Here is a 27,378-nt window from a genome sequence, read left to right on the forward strand (position 1 = left end):
ACGGACCAATTAATTTGCTAATCAAATCACGAGAAATGCGATACTTGATTCCTGTTCCAGCGAGAAAACAACACGATCCACAGATTTCGCTACTATGCAGCGAAGAAATTTAAATGTTTCGTAATCAAGCGTTCCATTCAAATTACCTTTCATGGTTTGCTTCATTTGCATATCCGACAAGATTTTGAAATAGCTGGACAAGAGAATATTTTTAGAATCGCTTTGAAATCTGTATCAACTGCTGTAACAACCTGTAAACAACCCGATTATGAATAATACGAATCAGAGAATACAAATCTGTTGACAAATAATTTTTCTAAAGTGGAGAGTAAAGAAAGATTAATTTTGTGTTCGGCAATATAGATATATTATTTTAAAATAGTCATCTCGTTCGGAACAGATCGGTAGAATCTCCATTTTCCACGCCTGTTTACAGTATCGTTTGCAGTAAAAACGAAAAGTCATCGATTTATCATAAAATCGCGTAGCTATTTTCTTACTAGGCAAGGTCCATCTGACACGCTGAGTATGCACGCGTGGCTACGTGTAGCGAGGAACGTTCCTACAACGTTACACGCCTTCGTGCAAGCGTGCTTACACGCGCTGATGTGCAGTGCATTATGCACAAAAACTTGCACGTAGCACTAGAGATAATTCTGGAGACACCAACGGCATACTGTGCTGAAAAGCACTGTCTCTTCGTCAGCACTTAGGTGGCTAATTATCTGGAGACGGTAACGACGCGACCGCGACGACAGTTCGTTTAACGATAAGAGAATTTTAGGTGGGGAAACTTAAGTGCATCTGAGAAATATTGTATATTTAGCGATATACTAAGTCTTTCTTTTTTTTTCATTTAACGATAAAAGTGTTGGAGAATCAGAATATCGACAATGGTGGTTCGAATTTAATAACGCGATATTTGGTTTAAAATGCCAGTGACACGATTACTGAATAATTATAGCAACCGTTTAATCAGATAGATTATTATACAGATAGCTAATAGCTAGAGAACTAGAGTATTAAAAATTAGAATATTGGATTGATAAGTATTCGAAAGACAATGATACATTTAATAAGAACACTTCTTGTTTAGAATGTTACGTGAATGGCCATTTGAGAAGGTAATTTCATATTTAACGAAGGAAATTATTAATTCATAATAACAAATAAATGATTGCTAAATGTGGTTATCGATAAAAATTGAGAAATCGATAGTAGATAAATAATCATCTGTGTAATGGCGATAATTTGAAATTCTGAATATTAAATTATATTTAATGTACCATTTGTATTAATTTACAGAGTTTAAGCGAAACCTTTTAGGTTCGTGATACATACTAATCGAAGGCTATGAAAATAATAAAAATTTAACGAGTTCGTACAAAAAGAATTTAATTTTTTAATTCTAAACGCTTCTTTTCCATTTTTATTTTAATTTCAAAGGAAACATTTCATATGCAAACCATTGATTATACTAAAAACTGTGTTTCTTCGCATCAGTATTTGATTATATCGCGTTTATACGAATACATATAATTTTACCGAAAGAAAACCCGCAAACTACATATCTAAATTTGTAACTAATTGTTTATTGACTATAATAGCTAACTGAAGACCAAGTGGATCTTTGCTTCTGTGCATAGTGATTCAGCTGAAATTGTAGATGTCTGATGATCGATACAACTGACTCACCTGGCAGTATAAATCCTTGGTTATTGACTATAATGAATGACTCGAAACTAGCAGATCTACAGGTAGTGAATATATTGATCAAACGCGAAGACATAGCCTTGACTACTGGATAAAATTGTCCATGTAACAAGTGTAGACCTTGGTTACTAGATTTAGCGATACATCGTAAGATTACGGACCTAGAGTATACTATACACAATCGTAAGTTTCCAGCTAGTTGTTCTAAACCTCGACTTATTCGAAGAATAAAAATTTCTACATTTCAATAAACTGTAAGTTGAGTAGGAAATACCATACTCAGAGAAAAGTATATAATACTTACGTCGTACATAAATATTGTATGTGATATATACTTATGGTAAATAGACTACGGAAGTGTTTATGGGTTTATAAGAAATTCCAACATAGAGAATACATATACACGATATGTGAAAATATGAGATAAGACCAAAGTACATGGTTACGTAAATATTTAGGGAGTAAAACAAATTTCATCCAGCTTCGTCAAATTAGCTTGCATCTTTTTTATTCGTGTTCGTAAAAATGTGAATTGATACGAATACTCGTAGTACGATAATAAATATAAATATAATGCAACGATGTATTAAAAATGTCGAGTTTAACGTACTTAAGAATCGAACGTACTTCGAATTTGCAAGAGCGAAAATTTGTATTATTTCTTACAATTGTTAAACTCAAGCGTTACAAACTCCAAATTATATTTGAAATTTTCCATCGATATATTTGTATCACGGCAACTAAATTATAATAAAAATGCAACATCGTAACGAAAATTCGGAACCTAACGAGTCTTCAAAATCGTCGATGGTGCAAGAAACGAATGGAAATTTCTATTTCTCCTTACCTTGATTATACGAATGAACAAATTTAAGACTCTCTAAACTCTGAGTAAACCACGTAATACTTCTGTATCGACCAAAAGAAAAAGAAAAAGAAAGAAAAGAAGGAAAACAGAGTCATGGAACACGCCCTCGTGTTGCGATTCCCGGCCAATTTTACGTTACCCTTACGTCACATTGCGTGCACGTGCTTTCTTTAAATAAATCCAGAGCGACGAATATGCAAATACAAGAGTCGACGAGTCAACGCTCGGCTTTCAGATCGTACCGGAAAGATATCATGCCAGAGTCCCGCTATCTCTAGTCATTAAACTCTTATCTGACGAATTAAAAGCAAGACACCAGCGAAGGATCGATAGCTACGAGCGGAGGAAATGGAAATGAAAATTGAAATGAAAACGAGAATTTTCACGAATCTTTTGATGCTGATGAGTTACGAGAAACGATTGCACGTATGCTATTTATAGGTCCAACTTTAACCTTAGAAATCCTGGAATATCTTTATTAAAAAAGAAAGAAGCTTCCTGATATTTCACCTTGTAGACTCGAAAGATCAAATAGAAACTTCTTTATTTATTTTAAGATTATCAGTACCTGTTCCCCTTTTCTGTACTTTTAACTTGTTTGAAATATGTTCAACAGACATACGAAGATTCTATCACCAGATGATACCTTTCGATTATCGTGTTGTAATGTAATCGTCGTCTTGAGGCAAAGGTAGGAAGCGACGTGCTTACATCGTAAATATTCAAACATCCGTGGTCTTATCTTACCGAGTTATCGCTGTGATTGTAAGTTCGTCTAGCCCGTGACGTCAAATCAGGTTATAGGAGCCTAAATACAACGGTCAATTTATCTGGCATGTGATTTCTTGCCACCTTAGAAGAAAAGTCGTGATTCTTCCAGCGTACATACACAGTTGCTTATAGAATCCTCTTATGAATATATTACGTGTGTTATATACGAAACATCTTGAAATTTCATTAGCACTGCGATGGGACTCGTCTAGCATAATCATGATATACGTAATCATATTCATACGCGTATGACATAAATATTATAATCATATTGGTCCAATATTGGCCCAAATCATATTGGTATAATCATATAGTTAGAGTTCAATCTTATTGGTCTAGTTTAAGATCAGAATAATACGTTCTTAAAAAGTTTCTATAAATATCGATATATCTCACGATCGATTATTCGTTGTTCATCCGACGAATACTTACGATTAGTAAAATTACTATTAAAATATTAGGTTGTCTGAAAAGTGTCCTTCTTTTACAACGACGCGTTTTTATACAAATATGAAACCCAATCCGTCGAACGTTGTGATCTTTATTTTGATAGAACAAAATTCGAAAAAATAATATAAAACGGAAAATGTGCATCCATTATTTCCTTATAGAAGGAAAGAAACTTTTCGGGCGACCTAATATTAGTTAGCAAAATTACTGGATAAAAGACGCTCTGGCCCTTACGATAAATATTATTAGATAACTTCCAAGTAAATACGGTAAAATTTCTCACAAAATAAACGAACTGCATGGTGATTCGTGACGTAAAGCCGTTCAAAACTTCCTGTATACCTGGACACAGTTCGTTTATCGAATTAACACGAGCCCTTTCGTTACTCATCCCGAAGGGACAATTTCACGCGTTTGATCCCGGCAGCAAGATGCGAAAGAAGCGTCGGGCAATCTCCTCGGCGCGGATCGTTTCGCGCTCGGGCATTAATTTCCGTTTCAATTAAGCGAGATACCGATCTCACGGGCGTAAATTACGATTCTCTGTTATCGTTCGCGATCGAAGATCAAGCGAACGCGGCGTTACCAACGAAGAAACCAATGACCAAGAACGAATACAGAAGACGAGAAGGAAGAAGACGAAGAAGAAGAAGAAAAGGATGAAAAGGAAGAAAGGCGCATCAAGTCGAAGAACGACACAGACAAATCGACAAGAGGGAAACCGAGAGGGTCGCGAAATAATCCATGGTCGGCGCAATTAGCGCTCGTTAATGATGGGTAGAGAACCCGACCTAGATCGGCACTCGGTGAAGAGATGCGGCGAGATAGCAGGCATCAGAGAAACTAATAAACTGCACGAAATTAGTGTTATACGCGGGGATCTAGTGGAACGATCGGCAATGAAGGTGTAGGCGAACGTTATGCTGCTTGCCGCTATCTGGCGAACCCGCGGGAATAATTATGCGTCTATACATGGGGATAGAGTCGTCGTTGGATCGTGTACATTCGTTACAGAATCACTTCGAAGATCTTCCATTCCTTTACCTGGGCTAGTGTAATGTGTATGTACGTTTTTAACTATGCCATCTATCGCGATTGTTTTTAGTACGGTAAATTTTTAAGGATCAATGGAATTCATAGTTAATTGAAAAGAGGTACACGCTGTAGGTTACAGTTACAAGTATTAGGTAGAAACTTTTAAGAAGAAGTAGTCTTCCCATAACGAAATTACTAAAAGAATTCTCACACTTCTATCTCCTGCAGCTACAAAATCATCAGCAAAGCCTAAACCATCAGTATTAAGAACCTTACCTGATCACTCTTCTCAAACACAAATCAAAGCTTCCAATTCATTTGAAACACGCGTCATCAGGCCATTCCACGTACAAAAATACTTGCCTGGAAACCTCGCAGTTCCTAGAATCGCGGCCGGTCACGTAAAAATATGAAATAAAAACACGCGAGAAAGAATGTTAAAAATCTCCTTTGCCACGAACTACAACATCCAATTAATTCCAAACTCGTATCATCAGACAATTCCACGTATAAAAATCTCTTCTGTCTTCTACGAAGCCTATAATTCCTCGAATATTTGCCATCGAAAGTGAGGAAAAGAAAGAAAGAAAAAAAGAAAAGGCGGGGAAAGAATCTCGAAAATCGCTCTTTAATAGAGTGACCTGGGAGGGGCGGGTGATCCTGATCTCTTTGGTGATTTTTCAATGGGTCTACCAGGAATGCTGACCACGATTCGCCGTAATACCATCAGGTGCACGAAGCAAGCGAGATTCGAGCCAAGCGACTCGGTAAGTACTTAGGATGTAGGTGCAGGTTGGGTAGGAATATGAGTACGTACAAGCGGCTAACGTGAATAAAGGTTCATACTCGCAGTACGAGAGGATACAAGCACGTGTGTGGGTGTTGGTGTAGGTGTGGGTGCTTTGGAGCAGCGGCCTTACAAGGACGTCTGGACGTTCTAGCTTTCCCTGAGAGCCTCTGTTGCACACCTTGACTGAGACTAAACGTGTTAACGGATCTTTCACAACTCTGCCGTTTCTGCGTGACGATACGTCGAATTACGACTTGCACCGGTGTGCTCGTACGTCCATCGGGCTCGCTTCGATCCGACATCGATCCTCGCTCAAGCGTGTACAAACCGTATCCAATTTGTCACCGATAGCTACGTACAGATTTTACTGCTATTTTCTTACGAGCAGTTTCTTGGAATTGGTTTCACGTACGTTAATGAATCACGGTGTTACCTGTCCACTAATGCTATGTCTATTAATTATCTACTATCGAAGTGTTATATGTTATATTATATGTCATGGATGTTTTATTAGACTTTTGATATATAGGCTGTCAATAAGTGTAACTTGTTCCAACATGAAACTTCGTAATCCATTGGATTTTCTTCGTTTTATACTTATTGGCGAGTTACGGTGTTATCCGTCTACCGTTGATTTATGTACTGTATGTTCGATTAAATTTTTCTACAATAAATGTCGTTTTCAAAATAGACGGTTATTTTCTGAGGAATGTTTTAAAAACTATTTTTAATTGTACGTGGTGAATACGAAGCGGTGAGAGAAGTAACCTTCTAACTTGGAACTTTCAAATTAGTCCTAACGTGTATGCATACATCTATCAGAATATTTATATCACTTCCACAAACACGTCATTACTTTATGAATATAATATTTCTTATCGTTTAGAAAAATTCCTGTCGATATTATAGACAGATTAATTGTCACACATCATAAGTGACACGCCATTCATCAATCAGTCCATTGCAAAACGACTGACCTTTCGAAGATCGATCGTACGCAAGCGTCGCAGTAAAAACTGAACATGACTCATTTAGTAACATGTTTCGTATTGAAAGAAATGTAAACGGTCTAGCAATAGTACATTAACCCTTTATAAATTACTTCTTCTTACACATCGTAACATTATACCAGCATCGAACTATTCATTTGTAGCTGTTGCTATTTCTTGAAATTAAAGTAAACAGGAAGAGATTGCAATATTTTTTCTCGCCGGTAAAAAGTATTCTTATTATAAAGTGTAAGACAATTTTCAAGTAGAAAAGTTATATTAGAATATTTCATCCTTCGAGCGTGAAGGACTTACTGTTACAGAGTAATTATTTTTTTGTCTTCCAAGTTTTTTAGTCGATAAATATGAATAATTAGATGTATGTACAATGATATCAAAGATGCAATAATATAGCGTAAGTTGTGTTAACCTGCTAACTAGAGATCGCTTCTCGATGAAACTTCCTTTTGATCAGAAAAAAAAACAAACGAAGGTTCAACAAGAAGAAAACTGATTCCGAGTAGACCTTGCAAGTGTAAAAAAGCAGAAGTCCATAATCGTTGGTAATATACGTTTGAAAGGTAAAAACCGGAAATCTCAACAAATTAATCCATGGTAAACCTTGCAAACATAAACAGACCGAGGATCTCTAGAAATTTATTCATAGTAAACGTTACGAGTACAAGAAACGAACATACTTATAAACTGATTCATAGTAACGTATCAACGTAAAAACCTAAAGATCCTTTTACAATCAAATACTCTATGCCAGTTAACACAACAGAGTAACCCAAGCAAACAAACAGCTCCTACCTTCGTTGTTGAAGCTCTCGTCATCGAACACGATCTTGACAGTGGTCGAAGAAGAAGGAGACGAAGAAGAGGAAGAGGACTCGTTCGATCGTTCCACTAGGAAGCTCAAAGTCTTCTCCACAGTATCGAGGCTTCCATGTACATTTCTCTCTATCGTCTCTTGTTTCACTGTGCGCACACCAGTCCATAATATCACCAGCAATAGCACCAGAAGCACGATGCTGATCACCGCGACGATGGTCGAGGTGCGATTCGAGATCCGCGACATATCTGCGGCTCCTCTGCCAGCCAGGCACATTTAACTTGCTTTATTATTCGCTATTCCTCGGCTCGTTAACCACCGAAAGATCCAAGTCAGAAGAAGTGAACTAAAGAGAGAGAGAGAGAGAGAGACAGAGAGAGGCAGAGGGATAGAGAGAGAGAGAGAAAGGGAGGAAGGGAGAGAAAGAGAGAGAGAGGTAAGAAAAAGGATCCTGGCCCGATCCGTCCGGTTACACGCCAGCCGGTCGAGCAGTCAGTCGATCATTTTCGTGGCTTCGAGCTACGTGAAGACGAAGACGGAGGAGAAAGGAGGGATTATCGCGGCGGCACCAGGTCATTCGCCACTCTGCGCCACCCTCGAGCGCCCATAGAGTCCTTCCTCGCAGCCGGTGATCTCAAGGTTTCCCTTCGTTTCGCCTTCCTCCTCTCTTCGATCCTGTTTTTCCCTCGCGGAGAACCAGCCGGCTAAATCCAACCGGGATCCAACCGCGGAATGCCCATTAAGAGGCTCGACGATCTTCGATTCGCCGTGCACCGCCAGCTATCTACCACGACGTCGTTATCTTCCTCCTCGGATACTTCCTCGCTGGTTTACGCGCCAGGATCACGTCCTTGCCTTCGACATATGACCTGGTGAAACGAATTCCGGATCGTTAAGAAACGAGCATAGTAGAGGAGGAGATGGTTTCTCTAAGGGGTAATTTTTCCGATGGAGCTCTCGGAGAAGTGGTTGATGCGATGGATAGCGCGGCTTTATGGTCGCTCGCAGTCAGTGAGGGTCCGTGGGTAGTTCCGGTTTCATTCTGAGCTGAAAACAGAAGGAGTGACGATTTTAGATTTCGCTAGTGATAATTTTGTGTTTTACGTGTGTGTGTGTTTTTTCATCGTTAAAGTGTCTGCTAAGATAGGTTTATTAGGGAGAAAGAGATGTAATTCGTTCTTTGCGTAGTTAGATTTCTTAAGGAGAGAATTCAATGCACCGTCGAGTTGTGACACGTGAAATATCCAATTTGCTAAATTTTTACATTGCTCTCGATATAATTCGTTAAAAAAAATCAGACAGATCATATGTTACAACTTAATATTTTCAACATATATATAATAACGAATTTCATTAATTCTGTCATTTCTTCCGAACTGAACAATTTGACTACACAGCTTTGTTTCAATTTATATGAAACAGAAACGATTACGATTTATATATCGATATATTTATATATATATACGATATAGTAAGTAATATACGATATTATTTTACTTGAACTGGAAAATTAACAAATATACATTGCTTCAACAATAGATATCGCAGGATCGAAGAAACACACGCGGCTCGTTCAACGGTCAGTTAAATTGCAAGCCAGGTGATTAACTAACTAGAGGATAAAAGGGGAAACAAAAGAAAAGCACAAAGAAGAAAATCACCTGGACATGGTGAAGACGAGAATGATTTCCATGATGAGGTCACCGGCACAGGAGATGATTTCTCCGTGTCGGGCAATTTAACCGTGCGAATCACCGTGAAACCGATTCGTGTCGCGTTAAACATTTACGACGCGCTGCGTCGTTTTCTTATCGCGCGACACGGAGACCACCGCGCAAATAAATTTCCGATCGTATCTTCGAGAAAGGAAGGGAAGCGAGAGAAGGATCAGCGATTAATCGACGCGTCGCTGATTGGATCGAGCAGCCGCGTTAATTCGGAAATAATTGACTCAAGCCACGCTTGATTGAGCTGAAAATCACCTCTCTTAGCTCTCTTTCAGACGATCAAACCGAGAAGGAATGGATTAAAGATTATTTGTCGTTTTGTCTGTGTCGAGTTAACGCCGTGAATGCGTATTCTGATTGTACGAAATTACAGGGAATAACTGCAAATCATATAAGTGGAAAGAAAAATGTTATTTTTGTTGTTTGCTCGAGGTGTGTGGCATATGAGGGAACAGAGAATGCGCGGGGAAATAGGATTTGGTGAAACCGAGAGAAAGCTCGGGAATTTCTTGAAAAATTTGCAGACTAGAAATATCGGGAGATTTTACGTTTAAGAGCTGGAAAGTGCGAGAGGCGAAGATTGTAGACGTGGACGACTAGAAAACTTGGAAATTGATAAACTAGAGAGTCTGGAGATGGAAAATTCGGAAATTTCAAAGTACGTGATCGTCGGGAAATTCGAGGGAAAGTTTGCGAATTATAAATTCTAGACGTGGAAAACTCGAAAGTAGAAAATTTGAAACGTTGAAGATTTCGAAGCCAGGAAATGCCAAAATTGAGGGACAACAAATTTTCAAGTAAATGAAAATTTGGGAATCTAAGAATTTGAGATTTAGAATAATCAAGAATCGAATATACAGAAGTTCAAATTTCGAGAGTTTGATAATCTAAAACTTACAAGATTCGAGAATTTGCAGATTCGAAAGTTGGAAAACTCCAAAATTTACAGAATTCGAGAATTGGAAAGTTGGAAAATTTATTAACTCGAAGGTCTAGAGATACAAAAATAAAACCTGGATATACCAAGGAAAACTTTTACTTTCTCATTCTACTATACCTAATGATATAAAACTTTTTCGCTCAAATGTGTCTACTGGAAGCAAGTTTTTTTCTAAAACACTTTCCTCGTAAATCACATCGAAACGTTTCCGTGATTCGCTCTACATAATCATCCTGACCATTCGCGTAACGTAATCACCAGCATTAACACACTGTCACGTCCCGCGCTGCGCACGTACCGTAACGTAGACTAAAACTACCAATAGCGCGAGTGAACGTTCCAATTTGAAATTTAAATAAATTTTAACAATTTGTATAGAAACCAAATTCGAGCCTCACAACCCCCACGGAATAACCCGTCACATGACGACCCCTCCACGGTAGACCTAAATATAAATAAGCGTAGCAACATAGAAGATAGAGATATAATTCCTTAGTACGGAGTAGTTAATTCCTCAGTTCTGTGTGATTAGTTCCTCAGTTCTTGGTGATTAATTCCTTGGTTCTTGGCGACCAGTTCCCCAATTCTTGGCAAGTAATTTCCTTGTTCATAGCGATTAATTGTCAATTCCTTTAGCTCTTAATTTCTCAGTTCCTTTGCCTTTTAATTCTTTAGTTCCTTAGTTTTTTCAGCTCTTAGTTCCTTCAGATCTTAGTTTTTGCTCTCAGTTTTTAAGTTCTTTGGTCCTTTAATTCTTTAGCTTTTAGTTCTTTGTTTCATTAGTTCCCAGTTCTTGTTAGTCTTGTTAATCGACGTGTTTGTATTTGTCAATTTGTAAATTATTGAAAATCTATCAAATTAAAATCTTGTAATTAATAAGAGTGAAAACGTATTGCGAACGATTGTAACTTCGAGTATTCGAAATTTCAACGACAATTCTGTCAATATCCAATTAGAATACGAATAAACATTTTTTTCGTGAAGAATATTTGTCTAATAATATAATAGGATTAAGCGAACATTTATTTTCACCAACTTTGATCCTCTCCCGTGCCAGTACTCCTGCGCGTAGCAGGTTAGCCGAAACGTGGAGTTTGATTGCCAATCGCATTAAACAACTGACAACACTACAATTTAATCTGAATTAAAAAATTAACGGCAACACAACCAAAACGAGCCAAACAAAACGTAACAACACAAACGGGTGTAACATCATTCAGCATAATGCTGCTGCCATAACTTCCTCACTTGAATCTACAAACACGTAACGGGAGCCTAAAATTCTAATTCCTCTTTTAGCTTTCAAAACCACAAGAAAGTGTTTGGTAAAAATAACGTCAAAATTATTTCTCACTTGGTGCGCGAACGAGGTCGTTTTCCGTTGAATCGCGATTGGCGGTACGGTTTCAAACGTGGTAGCCCTTGAGCTTTAATTTACGACGAGCAGCCACGAGGATCGCAGAAGCGAGCAGAGAAAAAAGGATCAAGCAATGAGAAACAGAGAAACAAAGATCTTACTCTGGCAAATTACCGATTTCAACCAACCCGAATTAAAAGTTTGAGGTTTTCATGATATACACATGGCTATGAAAAGTATTTGTAAAACATTGCATTTATTGTTACACTTCTATGCCGATTAATTAGATCTCATTGTAATATATTTCGTATCGTTCAATGGTAGTTTGATACTATCCATACTTTGTTTGATTTGATACTATACTTGAAAATTTGATACTATCAGAGTGAAATATAGAACTTAAGGGGGTGTCCTGAATTAGAATGTTCTAAAACAGCGTCTTTTTGTGATTTTTTTTAGAAGGGAAAGAAAGAAACGAAGTTATTGAATTTTGAGGTATGGTTTTATACATATTTAACGAATACAAAAAAGTTTTTTTAAAGTAAAAGAAAATTATAACAGATTTCTAAGCCTATTTCATAGGCTGCAGTTTTCAATCGGCGGGAAAGATCCATCTCGTAACCCTTGACCGAAACAAAAAACCAAAAAAGGATTAAATTATCATATATTTTTCTTCTCGATGAACTAAAATAAAAGGCAGAAAATAGTGTGAAATTAAAAATTTTGGCGAGTTTAAAGAAGAAATGTGTTTTATACAAAGAGAAAATAAACTTTAAGGTGCTACAACAATTATTTAAATAAACTTTTTGACGAACTTTTTTAGTTCTGTTTTAGAAATTCTAATTCAGGACACGCCCTTAATAAAAAAGAGTTTCGTTAAAAAATACTGTATTTGGTATTTACAAATATTTTTTTATTCTGACGGTTGAAATCTTCAAACTTCTATTCCTAATTCTAATTGTTCATCTGAATATTTAATTTAAATCTAATCTAATACACTTGTAGAATTCTCATTCAAAAATGAGATCTCGTTTTTCTTTTTTTTTTTTTTTCATTTCTTCGATGTTTATATCATGCAGTTGAATTAGACTTCTCGCAGTCTATCGGAAGCTAAGCGAGGATTTAGTTTGGTCTGTCGACGACCGGAAGCGAGTATCGGTAATTAGACCAAGTCAGACGGAGTATAAATAGCGCTCAACGATTTCTTTCATGCGTTTCATCGAACGGTTGTCCAAATCTACTGCTCGGCTCTGCTTAATTGTAAAACGGTCTGGTTTTTGTTTCTCGAGGATTTTAGTATTCGTCGATGGATTTGTAGGCTTGTCGCGATAAATTACTTTAGAATTCTAGGGTGTGATGGATTAATGTTTCGTATGACTTTATAGTCTAATTTCGTTCGTGGAAGAAGAAAGAATCGTATTTCGTACGTAGCGTTTGATTTACGAAACGTATCCACATAGAAGAAGATATTCATAAAAATCACAAACTCACAAAGAATGTGAAATTTTCGAAGAAAAAGCATTTAAAAAAGCGTTCGAGAATCTTGCAGACTTAATTGTTTATAAGTTAAACAATCGGCGTATTTCGACAGAAAATTGTAATAAACGAGAATTGTTCGACTACAATTATTAAGATGTTCCATAAAATTACGTGAATCAAAAGTGAATTATAGTTTCGAGAAAGTTAATGCGCGCATTAATCGCTATATCTATGTTTTATATAATTAACAAACTCTGAATTATATTCTACATAAATTAATACATCAAATTGCAAAATATCAAGTAATTATCAATATATATATGTGTGTATGTGTGTGTGTATATACTTCAGTACTTAGAAAATAATGTTACTCGTTAGCAAACACAATACCTTGAAACACAATATAGTCAGAACGTCGAACTTCCAATGAAACATAAGTTTTCACAGTACACATGGAGAATTAATAAATCTCGCGAGCATTCATTAGCATTTATCGTTCAAAGAAAACACCATCGATCAAGGATCCAAGAACGGATTATTCAAAGACGAACCGTGGACAGAACTAACAATCGCCAACTTAAAGCTTCAAGGACCTTTTCGTCGTGCCTCTAACTCAGGCCAATTCTACGCGATTCTAACGAACCTTCGCAAACCAACCGACCACAGAGTTCCCTTTGCTGTGGTAGAAAATCGAACAACAACGAACGGTATAATAGCAATGAAAAGTGTATACTTCTGCGGTCTGCGTGCAACATAGTGGCTAACTACACTACCATTTAAAAGTATACAAAAGGCATTTGCATATATCTGATAAGATTTATTTCAATTGGAAAATTACAGATAAATCAAAATGCAATGATTTTATTATTTATGTGCGGTAGAATATCGTGACGCGATTAAATTGGTTTTTAAAAGACAATATATGGTAATAAAGCTGGTATACGCAACTATCAAACCTCCAGGGACTGCAGTTTTATTTCATTTTCTATTTAATTAATTCAACGTAATTAATTCAATTTCTGAGTTATTAATTAAATGAACATATCGAAGGTCAAGCAGGGAAACGGTGCGTAAAAATTAGGTAAAATGTAACATTGTTGGTCATTGTTTCTTCAAGATGCAAGCTACGTATTGGAGAATACGTTAAAAAAGTGCACTACAGAAATCGAAGGTATGGAAAAAAGTGTCATAATTCAGAAGAAAAATAAAAATTAAACGAAACGAAGAAAACAAATCGAAGAACAAGGAAGAACGAAAATGTTGAGAAATTCGTGAATGTTCCACAAAGAATTTACGTTAAGGTACTTCATTTTACCGGTGATTTCGAAATAATCAGAAAAATATGAAAATTATGTATCTAATCTTACAATCGAACAAGATTATCTAAAACAGAGCAAACAGAAGAATTTTGGTAACGTAGAATTAATTAACGTCCGAATAAATTTTAAAAATTCCCTTTACATCCGATATGTAAAACGAACCATAATATTGTTCCCTGATAAAAAGATTGAAAATATGCTTTATCGTGTGTGTCTGCTGTAATTTTCTATTATTAATTCATCATTAATTTGCATAGTCTTTCGATGAAATTTAAATACTGTTGCGTACAAATGGATCAAAATGTCAAGATATTTGTAAAAGGTAGTTGACCACAGTCTGGTATCTTGGAGCAACATAAACGCGCACCACGGTAATGAAAGCTAGAGAGAAGCATTACAGAGGCGGTGTGCCGAGTCTGCGGCCAAGAGGAACGACGACGACGTCGCCGAGTGAAATATAAAAGCGGCGCTCGACGTCGGCTGCTGACCTCGCCAGTCACTTAAGGTCTGGGTCAAACTATTCTTGTCGCGTACCTTTCCTAGTCCGATCCATCGATCGATCAATCTTTGTCTGCGAATTTCTGTCTGCTGGCTAACGTGCTGACACACGAGTTAGTTTCTCGCGAACGCGTGCACGCGTCTCGATTAATATCGGATATTATACTTGCGAAATGTTTCACGCTAATTTTGTGGCTTTTTGGGATAATCGTGTTTTACATCTTGTTAGGTTTTTTCGCATTTTGGATCGGAGAAAAGAAGAGAAGATACGTTCGTGAACGTAAACGCGTGTCTATTTATGGCATTATGGTTAGTTAGAAATTATTATGATTATCCTGGAAGTAAAGTGAGCTTGAAACTATTCAAATAGTTTTCAAGTGATGTAGACAAGTTTAATGTGCAATGCAGATAAAATTAAGCATGAACGTAAGAAAATTTGAAGATTTGGTGGTAGGGAAATGCGAGAATTTGGGGAGATTGGAAATTCAAAATATGGAACTCCTCGGAGTTGGGAAACTGCAAAGTAGGGAAGATCCAAAGTTAAAATATTTCTGGATCGAACAATTCGAATCTTAGAATTAAAGAATTGAGAAATTTGAAAGAAGAATGGAGACTTTGGCAATTCTGAAATGAAAATTCGTCAGCTTGAAAATTTCAAAGCTAGGAAATTCGATACAGAGCTAAATATCTTCGAACTTTCCCTAATTTAACTTTCGCTACGATAGTGACATAAAACAATAATGTAAAAATGAAAATCATCCATAACATATCACAGAAATTAAGTAACAAATCCAATAATTTAATAGTTAAGAATTTTCTCTCAACTTCCCTTGTAATTTAAACGTATTCTTCTTCAAATGAAACTGATGACTTTTCATTGTTGTTAAAGTTCCTATTATTCGCGATCGATTCTGGCAAGATATGAAAATTAGTAGAAAATATGAGACGAATATAGTTTCCTTATCGATTGAAAGATTGACCACATTCGGCGTATACCATTCGTATTCTCTTAACTGGTATTTACATAAAGGAATGTAGTGGAAGAATTTATGAGGATGTATCTGATGCCTGTAGTATTTTCAGTCAATCACTTATCCGCTTGTAACGCGATGCTTCTGCAATTTGCGCCAACTTGTATCGAGTCGTTGGACTTTCAAAGTTTATTCTTCAAAGTTCCGCATAACAGACACTGTTTCTTCCTTTATAAACTCGTCTGGAAGCGATCGCAATCGTTTATAGAATGTATTATTAGTTGTACATATCTGATCTTCATTAATATTCAACTAACAACTTCGATTTATGACTGTGACTTAATCAGCTTCCATCGATTATTGCCTGTGTATCGAGAATTATCGACACTTTGCATATGAGGATTTTATTGCGTGTACTTTCAATCATTCCACAAGATAATAGAAATTCTGTATGTTACACGATGCATGAACGTTTTTTTTTTTTTTTTCTTTTAAATAGTCTGACTACTGTATTCGAGAACTTGCGTTATTTGATTTAAAAAATTCGTATGTTCTCGTATTTTAATTTTTAACACACGAATATATCTGTACATATAAATTTTCTAGAACAATTTATGATGCAAATTTAGATTTTTACGAGCACAACTAAAAAAAAAAAAAAAAGAAAGGAAGGCTCAAGGTAAATATTTGTTTTATTTACTAAATATTATGATAATCGTTACAATTTAAATATTTTACCTACTTTTGCACATTCTACGCATTCTGTGCATTATCGCATCTTTCAATTCCCCATAAATGTATAAAAATCCGCATTCCACTGATTTCATCGATAAAATACAAATTTCTTCCTCGATCCGAATAAAATTCGATTCAGGAAGATGTTAATGGTTCGTGTAACAGTAGCAGCATCAAATACTGAGATTGAAAACGACTCGCTCGTTTATAATGGCTGTTTGCACGCCCATTTCTAAACGAAGCATAAGAAAATCGCTTAGGCAAATTCGCGAGTGAAGCGAGCCTCATAAATATCGGCGTCGCGCGAACACGCGCACACGTCACAACTTAAATCTTACACGCGCGGTCCACGGGCTTTCTTTTCGCGATCCGCTCGAGTATCATTCAATGTTCCCCAAACGACAGGCGTTCATTAAATTTCAATTCGCATGCCGTCGCCACGAATAAAATTCGAACGTGCCACGTCTGTTTTTCGCGATCCGCTGTCTGGAGTAAACACGGCCAGAATAATACTTCTAACCAGTGGAAAATTCAGGGAAATAATTTTCTTTCGAATTTACGACAAAGATGTTTTGGACAAACACATGATGTTGATCCTTAGAAATTCAGCGAAGAAATTTTGAGAAAATTACGTTTCCTTTTCTATGAAGATATCTTGATTAAAAATGCAAACTTATTGTTAGATCGTTACTAACGAAGAAATCGTTATTAGATCATTGTATTAGTAACAATGGAAGGATTACTATTATTAAACTATTATTATTTTATTTTTATTTTCATTATAATTAACAATTATTATTTTTATTTTATCGTCATACGTTATTTCCTATTAAATCCTATCGTAATTAGTATCTTCACTATAATCTTCAATTTGAATACCTTCGAGTTAGTGGCAATGGTATTATTTATAATTAAAAGTGCGTAAGAATTTCTACAGTTAGCTACAAGCTACTTATCTCGATGCATACGAAATTTCCCATGGACATTGCGCCTCTTGATCATTCTCAATTGAAAGAAGCGCCCAACAGTCTGACCTTGAAGGAATTCTGACCTGGCACCGTTCGACATTTTCTCGAATAGTATGCAAAAAGGCGATCCTATCCAGTTACAAGACGAAACATCCCGTGATTGCAAAAGACAGTAACATAAAGCATATATCGTTGTGTCTACATTAGGATAAAAGAATATTTAACTAATCGTTAAAGAGAAATTAATTTATCAGTATCAAAAAATAAATAAATAAACAAGTAAATATAGAAAACATAGAATATGTAATTTCAGTCTTGTGAAATTTCAGAGGCATAAAATTTATATTAAGAATTTCTCAGTTACTTTGTTTCTCTCTCTCTTTCTCTCTATCTCTCTATCTCTTTTATTACAGTCTTGACTTAGTTTTAATAATTTTTAATTTCATAACATGTTTTCAAAGAAAATGTTAAAGATGGTAATAAACTTCCTCGAGTCTTTTGAAAGGAATGGCATAAGCATAGTTACAAGAAGAGATTATTTGAACATATAAATATTAATAGAAATTTTTTCCTTTCCTTTATGTGTCTACATAGTTGTGCGTCTGGAGTTACGTCTAGATGATTTAATCCAGTCAGTGTGCTATTTTTATACATCGCTGAATATTTACACAGGATGGACTGAGAAAAATGACTATTTTAAATATGTTCGAAATTACGGAAATAAGGACAATAAATTGTATTTGCTACCAAAAACGATTATTCATATAACTAACTTGAATTCGAAGATTTTTTAATACTGAAAAGATGGCGTTAACGACACGTATTACGAAATTATTTATAATCGTTTTAAATGTCAATTACGTGTATCTTTTTCTCAAGTGAAAAAAAAGATACATAAAAAGATAGTAACGCGCATCCTACGACCGTAGCGAGGAACTTTAAAAATAACCAAGACACCGGTCTGGACCTTAATACACAAGCTCTCTTAGATATCGTACTGTTCCCTTATCGTGCGTTAACCCTGGCGCCAGATTAAACTGTCATCAAGATCTGTGAATTATACTTCGATTTCAATTTTAATTCTAAGGACATTTTTTTGCTAATTAATCAACGACTATTTATTATTAATATGCAGTTGTCCATTTATGATAGACCTCTTACGGTTTACCATAACTTTGAAATTATATGCGGATACATTTCTCTTATCATCGTAATTTAAAACAATAGTTAGATAGATAAGAAAATCATTTTCATTCGAATATGATTCATATTGTGATACGTATCTTGTAACTTCTATGTACACACCTTGATTGAAATTTTACTATAGCCTACGTATACGACGTATAGCTATTACGAGATATAATCAGAATAGTTAGGTCTCATTACGCTAACAGTGAAATATTAAGAAATTCTTCGTAACACACACGACATATCCGTAACAGTTTTCTATGGCAAACGTTGAAATACCTTCGCGAATCACCGTAAGTAGATTGAACCGGCAGAAATGTACAAGCGGAAAGGAGGTGATTCTACGCAAAAAAAGAAGTCGAAAATATAGAATAAAAATTTTTCTTTTAATTTTTTTTTTAATTTTTCCATCGAGACAACGATCTACAGCGAGATCCGTTATAACGAGACGTGATAAAGTGCACGCGTACCGAGCGAAAATTCAAAGTCGATTTTCTCGAAAACAAAGCCTCAAACGAAAAATTTTTATTCTATATTTTCGACTTCTTTTTTCGCGTAGAATCACCCCCTTTCCGCTTGTACCACCAGTTACCAACCACCCTGTATATTTATATTACATTACGTGTATATTCATATACTAAAAATACTTAATTAAACTAATTAAAATTTCAGTCAACTAACAAATAGACTTTAGATTTCTTTAAACGAAATTCTATTATATTTTATTATATTATAATTGAAATATATTTAACAAAAGAAATGGGATTGTAATAAGTGGAACTCAGGTAAAATTCCACCATGCAAAACCTGTAACATATCCAAATGGTGTCAGACTTTTGCACAGTGCTGTAGGATCGTTTGCAATGGAGGAAGAGGAAGGAACAGAAGGAACACCGATCACGAATCGTCTTGCTAGACGATATTAACGAATTCAGAACGGACACGTTCGGATCTTAGATCGGCGACAGAGTGTCACGTTACTTCGCAATGCTTCGGAATGCAAAATCGCGACGTTCGGACGAGTAGGTCTCGTTGCTTACGAAGGCCTCTCTCGTCGCGTAGTGTCGAAACACCATGATCCAACCTGAGGAACCGGAGAACCGGCACACAGTGCATCGAATTCGCACGCCGCTGCGTTTTCCAAGATTTTACGTGAAGTCATTTTTGCACTTTGCAACTTTTATATCTCGTACACACGTAGAAGAAAACACTAAGCGAAGTTTCACGAAAAGCGAAACTGGAAATTTGACCGTCGAAAATTTCATTCCATATTCGTGCATCCGATTAACAAATAATTATTATTAATTTATAATTAAGTTTTCTGATAAACGATTTTCCTCTTTTTTAAAATCTTCCTTCGATTCTATCAAATTCTCTCCTATCGGATCAACGAAAATATCGCGGCAGTTGAATTACAATTTCGGTAAATAAAATATTCGCAACATAGTAAACTGCTGTTTCTGAATAAAAATCGATATACATGTTCGTTGAAAAGATTGCATTTGTTTGTTCTAAATAAACATTAATCGCTGGTAAAATGAACGGTATAAGGAATAATTTCGTGACTTAGCGTATGTAGGATATTGCGAACTGAAAATAAATGTCTGGGAAAGAAGACTGGAATTGCAGTAACAGCAATGAATGAGAAGCAAAACAATCAAGAATTACCAGGAAGTGGAGATGGGTTTAAAGGACGGCGAAAACCAAAGCTGGTTTCAAAATAACTACGCTTATCCCGAATTTATTTGCCGCTGCTTGGCATATTTTTCCGTTTATCTTAAGAACATCCGCGCATAAATTCACGCGACCAACAGGTCGGAAGATAATCATTGCAGATAATGTTTTATCGATCGATCTTATAAGGGAACGTGAAAGACTTGTTATCCTTCGTTTTAGAAAAAATTTTCGAAGCACGGGACACGGTGTTACATTCGACGTGAAACAAATTACAGGAAAATTGAGTCGCCTATATGTAATTTATCGGCATTCATAAATATCACCGCTGGGCAAATTGTATTTTTTTAATCGAAGTTCCTGTTATAAATCACAACGCTCTTCCAATCGAATTTGTATCATTTACGGTACTCGTTGGTTCCACGTTGAAAATCTAATTAATAATCCGTTATACTCATAAGATAAAAGCTTCCATTAATTTGAGAATAATTTACTTAGCGAAACTGTGTATCGGGAAAATTAGAGAACTTGTTAACTTGTAATCTGTATTCTTATAGAACAGTCCGGAATTTCGTGACTCTTCTAAATTACTGAAACAATTTTAATAAAATTTTAAGCGAATATTCTACTTGCAGCGTTTCTTTATAAATACTTTAGGGATATAGCTATACGAAGAGTAAAAAAGGTTGAGAAACCAAGAAATGGTAATTTTTATTCTCCCAATGCAAGTATCATTATTCGTGTTTTTGATAAATTCAGTAAATCTTAATAGGAAACGTAAGAAAATTTTGTCAAACTTGCGTTTCTACGTCCTAAAAACGGTAAAATTTGGACGTAAATGGCGCAATAATTGTTCAACAATCGTAGCTTAAATTTTGTTACAATAATAGGACTTGAGTTTCAATGTAAAAATTTATTCACTTCTGATGAATATGAAGGAAATAATTTTATTTTTCTTGAATATCTTTTAAATACTAAAAAGAAGACAGTTTCCAGAGTATCGAAACGTTCGTAAAAGGCGATCGAAACTATTTTCAGAGAAACAGGAGGATTACTCATTGACAACTTGTTTATCGAGTGCAAGGAAAAAAGATAAAGAAACTGGAATGTGACAAAATGACACGTGATTTCTCTTTTGAAAACGCGGCGGCCAACTTCCGCTTGTTATTATCGATTTTTAATTAAGTTCGGTGCTCGATTATAAGAAGCCGCAAAGCTCGTTTAACCTTTATTTACGGCCTTCGATGTTCATGCATGAGAATGCAACTAATTTACAAGCAGTGTCGCCGAAACGAAAAGAAAATTTACGAGACGGAGAAAGAGAAATAATGATTTTTACGGAATGAACCTGTTCGTAAAACGACAGTATCAGCTATGATTTTCGTCTTTTTAAATAATTAATTTCCAATTCTTGAAACAACTCTTTCTAAATGCGTATACAAATTTATCTGAAGATAGGTCATTATGAAGTAAAAAACGAATGGAAATTCTACTATCTTGCGAATATCCTCTACTTTTATTCGATTTCTTTCGTGTGTTTGATCGAAGAAATATTAACCGATAAGTGTTGAAGTCAAATAAAAGAATATAAACTTGTAGACCAGAAATATTTCTGGTAACATGATATTAATTGAAAAGATCTGCGATTATAAAAGATATTTAAAAACGTTTGAAGTATGGCAAAATAGATATTAGTCTTATGTTATTGATGTAACATTCGGAAAAAATATACAAAATTGCTTGAATTTATAAATAAAATAAGAGAAGAAACGAAAGAATCTTGCGCGTTATTCGTGTATTCATATATTCGTTAATCGTTTCATTAATTAAATAATTTTGATATCAGCAACGTGACATCAGTCGAAAAATATCGCAATTAATATGAAATGTAAAACGTTACACGACACAGGAAAAAAAAAACAAAAAATGAATCTTATTTTTATGTAATCTTTTTTTCATTTAGGAATATAAATAAATTCAAATTAATGCAATTAATATTTTAGTGAGGAGGTAGATAGGATTTTTTTAAATGACGACTGGAAAATTAGAGATTTATGTGATATATGTGATTTCGATGCAATTCTGTACTCGTGAAGAGAGATGTTATATCGTTCTGCTTCGCGTAACCTTTTCATAAAGTTCGTGTAACCTATGATACACGAACTGATCTGATAAAACGTTTGTTTCGCTACTAGTGAAAAGTTAGAATTGGCGCCGAATAATCTTATGTTTACGAAGTTATTTTACAACTAATTTATTTGGATTCTCATAAATAATTCGACGATATGGTAACTCCGAGTGCTGTTAAAATCATTCGGTTCTTAAATATCTTATTTGAAGAGTGTACGTAAAACAAAAAGACTACAATTTTGCAATTGCAAGAAAATTATTTTTCTCTTTTAATAAATACAAGTTTAATTTAGAACAAAATTGATTAAAAAGTTTCGACTACAGATTAATGCGCTTTTTACAATAGATAATTGATGAAAAGTCAAAGGTATTTCATTATCCGAAAGAATTACTTGGGACGGATTTACTTGTTAAATAAGATTGCACAAAAATCATAAAATGCAGAGTAGAAAATTGAAAGTAATATTTTAATACGAACCACTATACTTTTTATCAAACTTTGTATATTGGGAGAGTAGCGGTATGTGTATCTGAATGAATAAAAATGGAAAAATTCTAATAAAAAAAATATCTGAAAGTAAGAAAAATAAAATTATAGATATTACGTTAAACAGAACTATGTTTGAATACGGAAAAATATTTTTCTATCGAATATTATTCGAACCTCCAACTACGACATACGCAGAAAATGACGAATATTTAAGGAAATAATTAAAATTCCGAATAGAAGCATTCGCAATATAATAAAATATAATCCAATACAAAGTAAAAATAAAATTAAGACGAAAGAAAAAGAAAGGATTATTTATTTGAACTTTAATTCAACTACTGGCGAAATTTGTCCAAACCAAAGAAACAGAGTTTCTCGAGTCACGATGTGCATGTAAAATTTTACTGAATGAGCGATAAATAGCTATCTGGCTCTCGTGTTTCGTATATCATCATTGACCTTTCCTTTAACGTGGCAGACAACTTGCGGCGTTGGCGAAATTTAGAAAAAAGCACACACAAGAAAATGAGAGTTTACAAAGACATCGTACGCACGACGAATACCAGCACGAAAATAACACGAACGAAAACAGACTTAACCCAACCATCTCGTTGAATGTCTCCCTTATTTTTTCGGGATACCACGAAGCGTCTAAATAAAAAGGAGAAAATAAGATCGATCGATTCGCGGGCAACCTTGGTCTCTAACATCTTGCAGGCATGATTCAGCGATAAAAATTCTATTACCCAATCCATGGGATTTAAATACTAACGAACGAGAGAACGTGAATACCTGGCGATAGATACTGAATTTGGTAGATAAGGCAATGAATAAATTAAATATTAAATATTAGATAATAGATAATTGATTCTTATTTCAGTGATTCATAGCAGTTTCGGTTAAATTTCTTAATTTTAGTTTATATTCGGTATTTTATATTATAGACACGACTAGTGACATTTAAGAAGTGTAATAACAATTAAAATTAAATGCATAAAATATAATTTGAAATTAAATTGCCTACATATCTCTAAAAAAAAAACCTAAATTTAATCAAAATTATCGTAGTCGCCTGTAACTTAACAATATCAGCTGAGAGTTAAAAATTAAACATTGAATATTAAATGAATAAGTTCGTTGGAAGAAATCTGAAATGAAATAGATCGAATTTAAAGAAATGACTTAGATGTACGTTATGCAAAATATTGAATGAAACACTTTAAGAATGTTCTTCATTGTGCCTTAAATACTATATGAGAACTTATGCGGATTTCTGCGGATTTCTACGTTGAATCGAGCTGCGTAAACATTGACTAAGCCAATTTCATCGTAATATTCACGTTGTGTGCTGAGAAACACGTGGAAAAAAATTCGCAACGGAAAGAGAAATTTTTGTATATTAAAATCGCTGCATTAAAACGCAAATGCAAGTTACATACAAGTTTTCTAATTTTTTATCGATCATTTATTTATCTATGTTATCTTTCATTTCTGTCTATTTGCAATTTCATAGAGAAAATTGCCTCGTTACTGGAAAATATAAAATTTTAACATTCCGAAAAGAGAATAACTAAAACTTATTGTTCGCGCGTTTCATCACAGAAACACGATTATTTTCAGAGAGATAACTTAATCGGCATATTTATTAATTCCCGAATTTACCAAAATAACCGTGATATTTTATGATTCTTGAAAAAGAATTTTCTAAAAAGCTGTCATCCTTCTGGAATAACCGCTTTCGCTATCGAAGATTTAATCGTACAAATATCAAGCAATAAATTGTAATACATATGTAGTGTGAAAATGCCTTAGAATAGTCTAGGTCGAGAAAAAAGAGACTAACATATATAACAGCGTACTTAAAGAAATTCAAATATTCGCGCTCTTAAATTTGCGCGCCAAAAGCGATACGACGCTTTGACTGTCAATGTTAATGGAACGAAGAAAATTTATGATCGCCTGAGCCTAGCGCGGTGTACTAAAAAGAAAGAAAAATATAAATATTACATAAGATCGCGTCGTGATAACGAAGCCCCGAATCTAACCATTTCTTTGTGCGTATACTTTAACAACCATTCTTAAAAATCATTGACACGATTGCATACATAATTCGCGTCGATCAAGTTGCTCAATGTGTGAAACAATCCTCCACTTACCTCCTACTACGCGAAGAAATTATCATATCATGTAAAACGCTTTTACTTTTTCAATCTCCGTTTATCGACACTTTACATTTGTTTCCTTCAGCTGATACCACGACTGTTTAAAAACTCCGCCAATGGAATCTCACTCATTACCGAAGATATTGTCAACAAACAAATAATATACGATCCTTTCCACGAATTTCAACTGAATACGTTACACTTCACAGTGATAAAAACGGCCATTAAACCTCGAAAACGCAATTTTGCAACGATACTACGTAACTCGAATAATTGAAGTTGATCGATAGCAATATCGCGACTTTTCACGCTACCGGCGACCAATTGGAGCATCTCCCTCCAAAATCTCATGAAGGAACCGCGAACTCTATCGTCAATGGCAGTTTTCACACCATTCGACTTTTCGAATAAAAATCACATCAGAACTTTTAAGTTTCTAGCTTAAGTTTTAATTTCAATTTTATAATTTTGTAAATGCAACTAAAGAAATAGATTCTAAATAGAAATTTGTATCTCTTAGTTGATATTATAACCTACAATGTATTTACTGTGAATATTGCAATATTACTGTACATTAGATATTTTATATATTTTTGCTTATTATATGTATTCTGTACATTCTTACATCTTTAATTTAATTCAAGAAACTCAAAATTACAGATTTCCCATAAACGCATAAACATCATAGTCCAAGGTTAACTTCTCTATCGTGTCAATCTATCACGAAAGAATCTCTGTAAACTACTATAAGGCATATACACAACGTATTACAGAAAGAGCCGGTATTATCGAGCGATCGACTGATCCACGTGTTTCTCGACGAGCACCTGCTATAGAAATGAACCTACCTTTGAATCCGCGATCGGTGTTCCAAGGATCGATATCGATTGCCCAGAACCACAGAATCTTCTCTGACACTTATCGACGTCGCACCGTGATAATTCAACGGGGAATTCGAAGGTAGTACAGGAAGAACCATGGACGAAAACGCGTGTGAAGAACGAAGCGGCAGATCGTGTGTCAAGGATGACGATGGATGAAGAAGTGGAGTGAAAACACGCGACACGAGCCGCTAGCACGCACTAACTGAACTGAAAGCGAACAGACCTCTGGTATCGGGCAGCTATCCCCACCACGCCTCGGTTCGGTTCCAATACAATTGTGCCCGTTTGTACGAGATTCAACATTTACATCGAATGTTGTTTTAGCCCATATCGATCATTTTTCTTCGTGGCAATAATTTTAAACAAATTTCACGACATGGGACTTTTTGATCGATAGATGCTTTTTCAGTGAATCATAGATGAAATGGGAATGAAATTAGAAAATTTCAACAAGTATAAAGGAATTTCTAGAAAAAATTAAGATTACGCTATAGAATCATAGTATATGACAAAAGATTAGTTACATGGAGATAATAATCATCATATAGAACTGGCACAACTAAGATCGGTATTATACATATGTATAGTGGCTACGAAAAGTACATACACACCCTTGGCACATACCCTTATTTTCCAATGAGACATTTCATTTTCATAGAATCATATTTCTTATAGTCATATGAAAATACTATTAAATAATGTAAAATTGAATATATTCGGGTCCAGTTAATTAGTAAATGTTATATAATCTTTATATGGTGTGCCAATTATATTTTTTAAGTTTCATCTTTATGCTCCGATTAGATTATTATTTTGTATATATCACAACAATAATGTATTTTTAATAAACAGAAAAGCATAAGATTGAAACAAACTTAAATGTAGGTAAGAAAGAAAAGAAAAGGAAATTAGATGTGAAATATGATAATTTGATAAAGAAATCTCTAATTAGAATATTTATTAGGATAAGCTTATTTTTATTGGAAATGCTTAATTTTACTTCTAAAAATTCATGCTGTATTTGATGTAACACACACAACAGAATCGCTAAGTATAGATATAAGGATACAGAGATATAGAGATATACATAGAAATATAAAAATATGTTAATTGAAAACGGTTTTCAAGCTGTGGAACCGTTAAGCGATTTATTGTCGAGAAAGAACACCTGTAACTGTTTAGCTTCTTTATATGTCAAATGTTACCACTATGCAGCAGAATAAAATCCTTGTTCTGTACATGGTAAATATATAGCAATCACCTGCAACAGGTGTATTACGATTTCCTTGCAGTCCTTGTTATAGTATTAAGTCGGAAATACGTACGTATAAGAAGTGAAACTTGCATAATGATTATGTACGATATATTTATTAATTACTTTAATAAAAGATATATATTCAGACAA

At 34.9% G+C, this 27,378-nt stretch overlaps 1 protein-coding gene across 3 annotated transcripts in view; it reads right to left on the bottom strand.

Annotated features, from left to right (window-relative positions):
- LOC117163537 (ADAM metallopeptidase with thrombospondin type 1 motif A) overlaps window positions 1-26,159 on the bottom strand; it is a 179,984-nt gene extending 153,825 nt beyond the window's left edge. For all 3 annotated transcript variants that reach the window (XM_033345886.2, XM_076621687.1, XM_076621686.1), the window contains exons 1-2: window positions 25,938-26,159; window positions 7,430-8,498 (exon numbers count right to left, since the gene is read on the bottom strand). In XM_033345886.2, the coding sequence (XP_033201777.2) occupies window positions 7,430-7,727 (298 nt within the window). In that variant the 5' untranslated portion in view covers window positions 7,728-8,498; window positions 25,938-26,159. The remainder of the gene's footprint in view (window positions 1-7,429; window positions 8,499-25,937) is intronic.
- Between the last annotated feature and the right edge of the window lie 1,219 nt (window positions 26,160-27,378).

Source organism: Bombus vancouverensis, chromosome 9, assembly GCF_051014615.1.
Source record: "Bombus vancouverensis nearcticus chromosome 9, iyBomVanc1_principal, whole genome shotgun sequence".
NCBI lineage: Eukaryota > Metazoa > Arthropoda > Insecta > Hymenoptera > Apidae > Bombus > Bombus vancouverensis.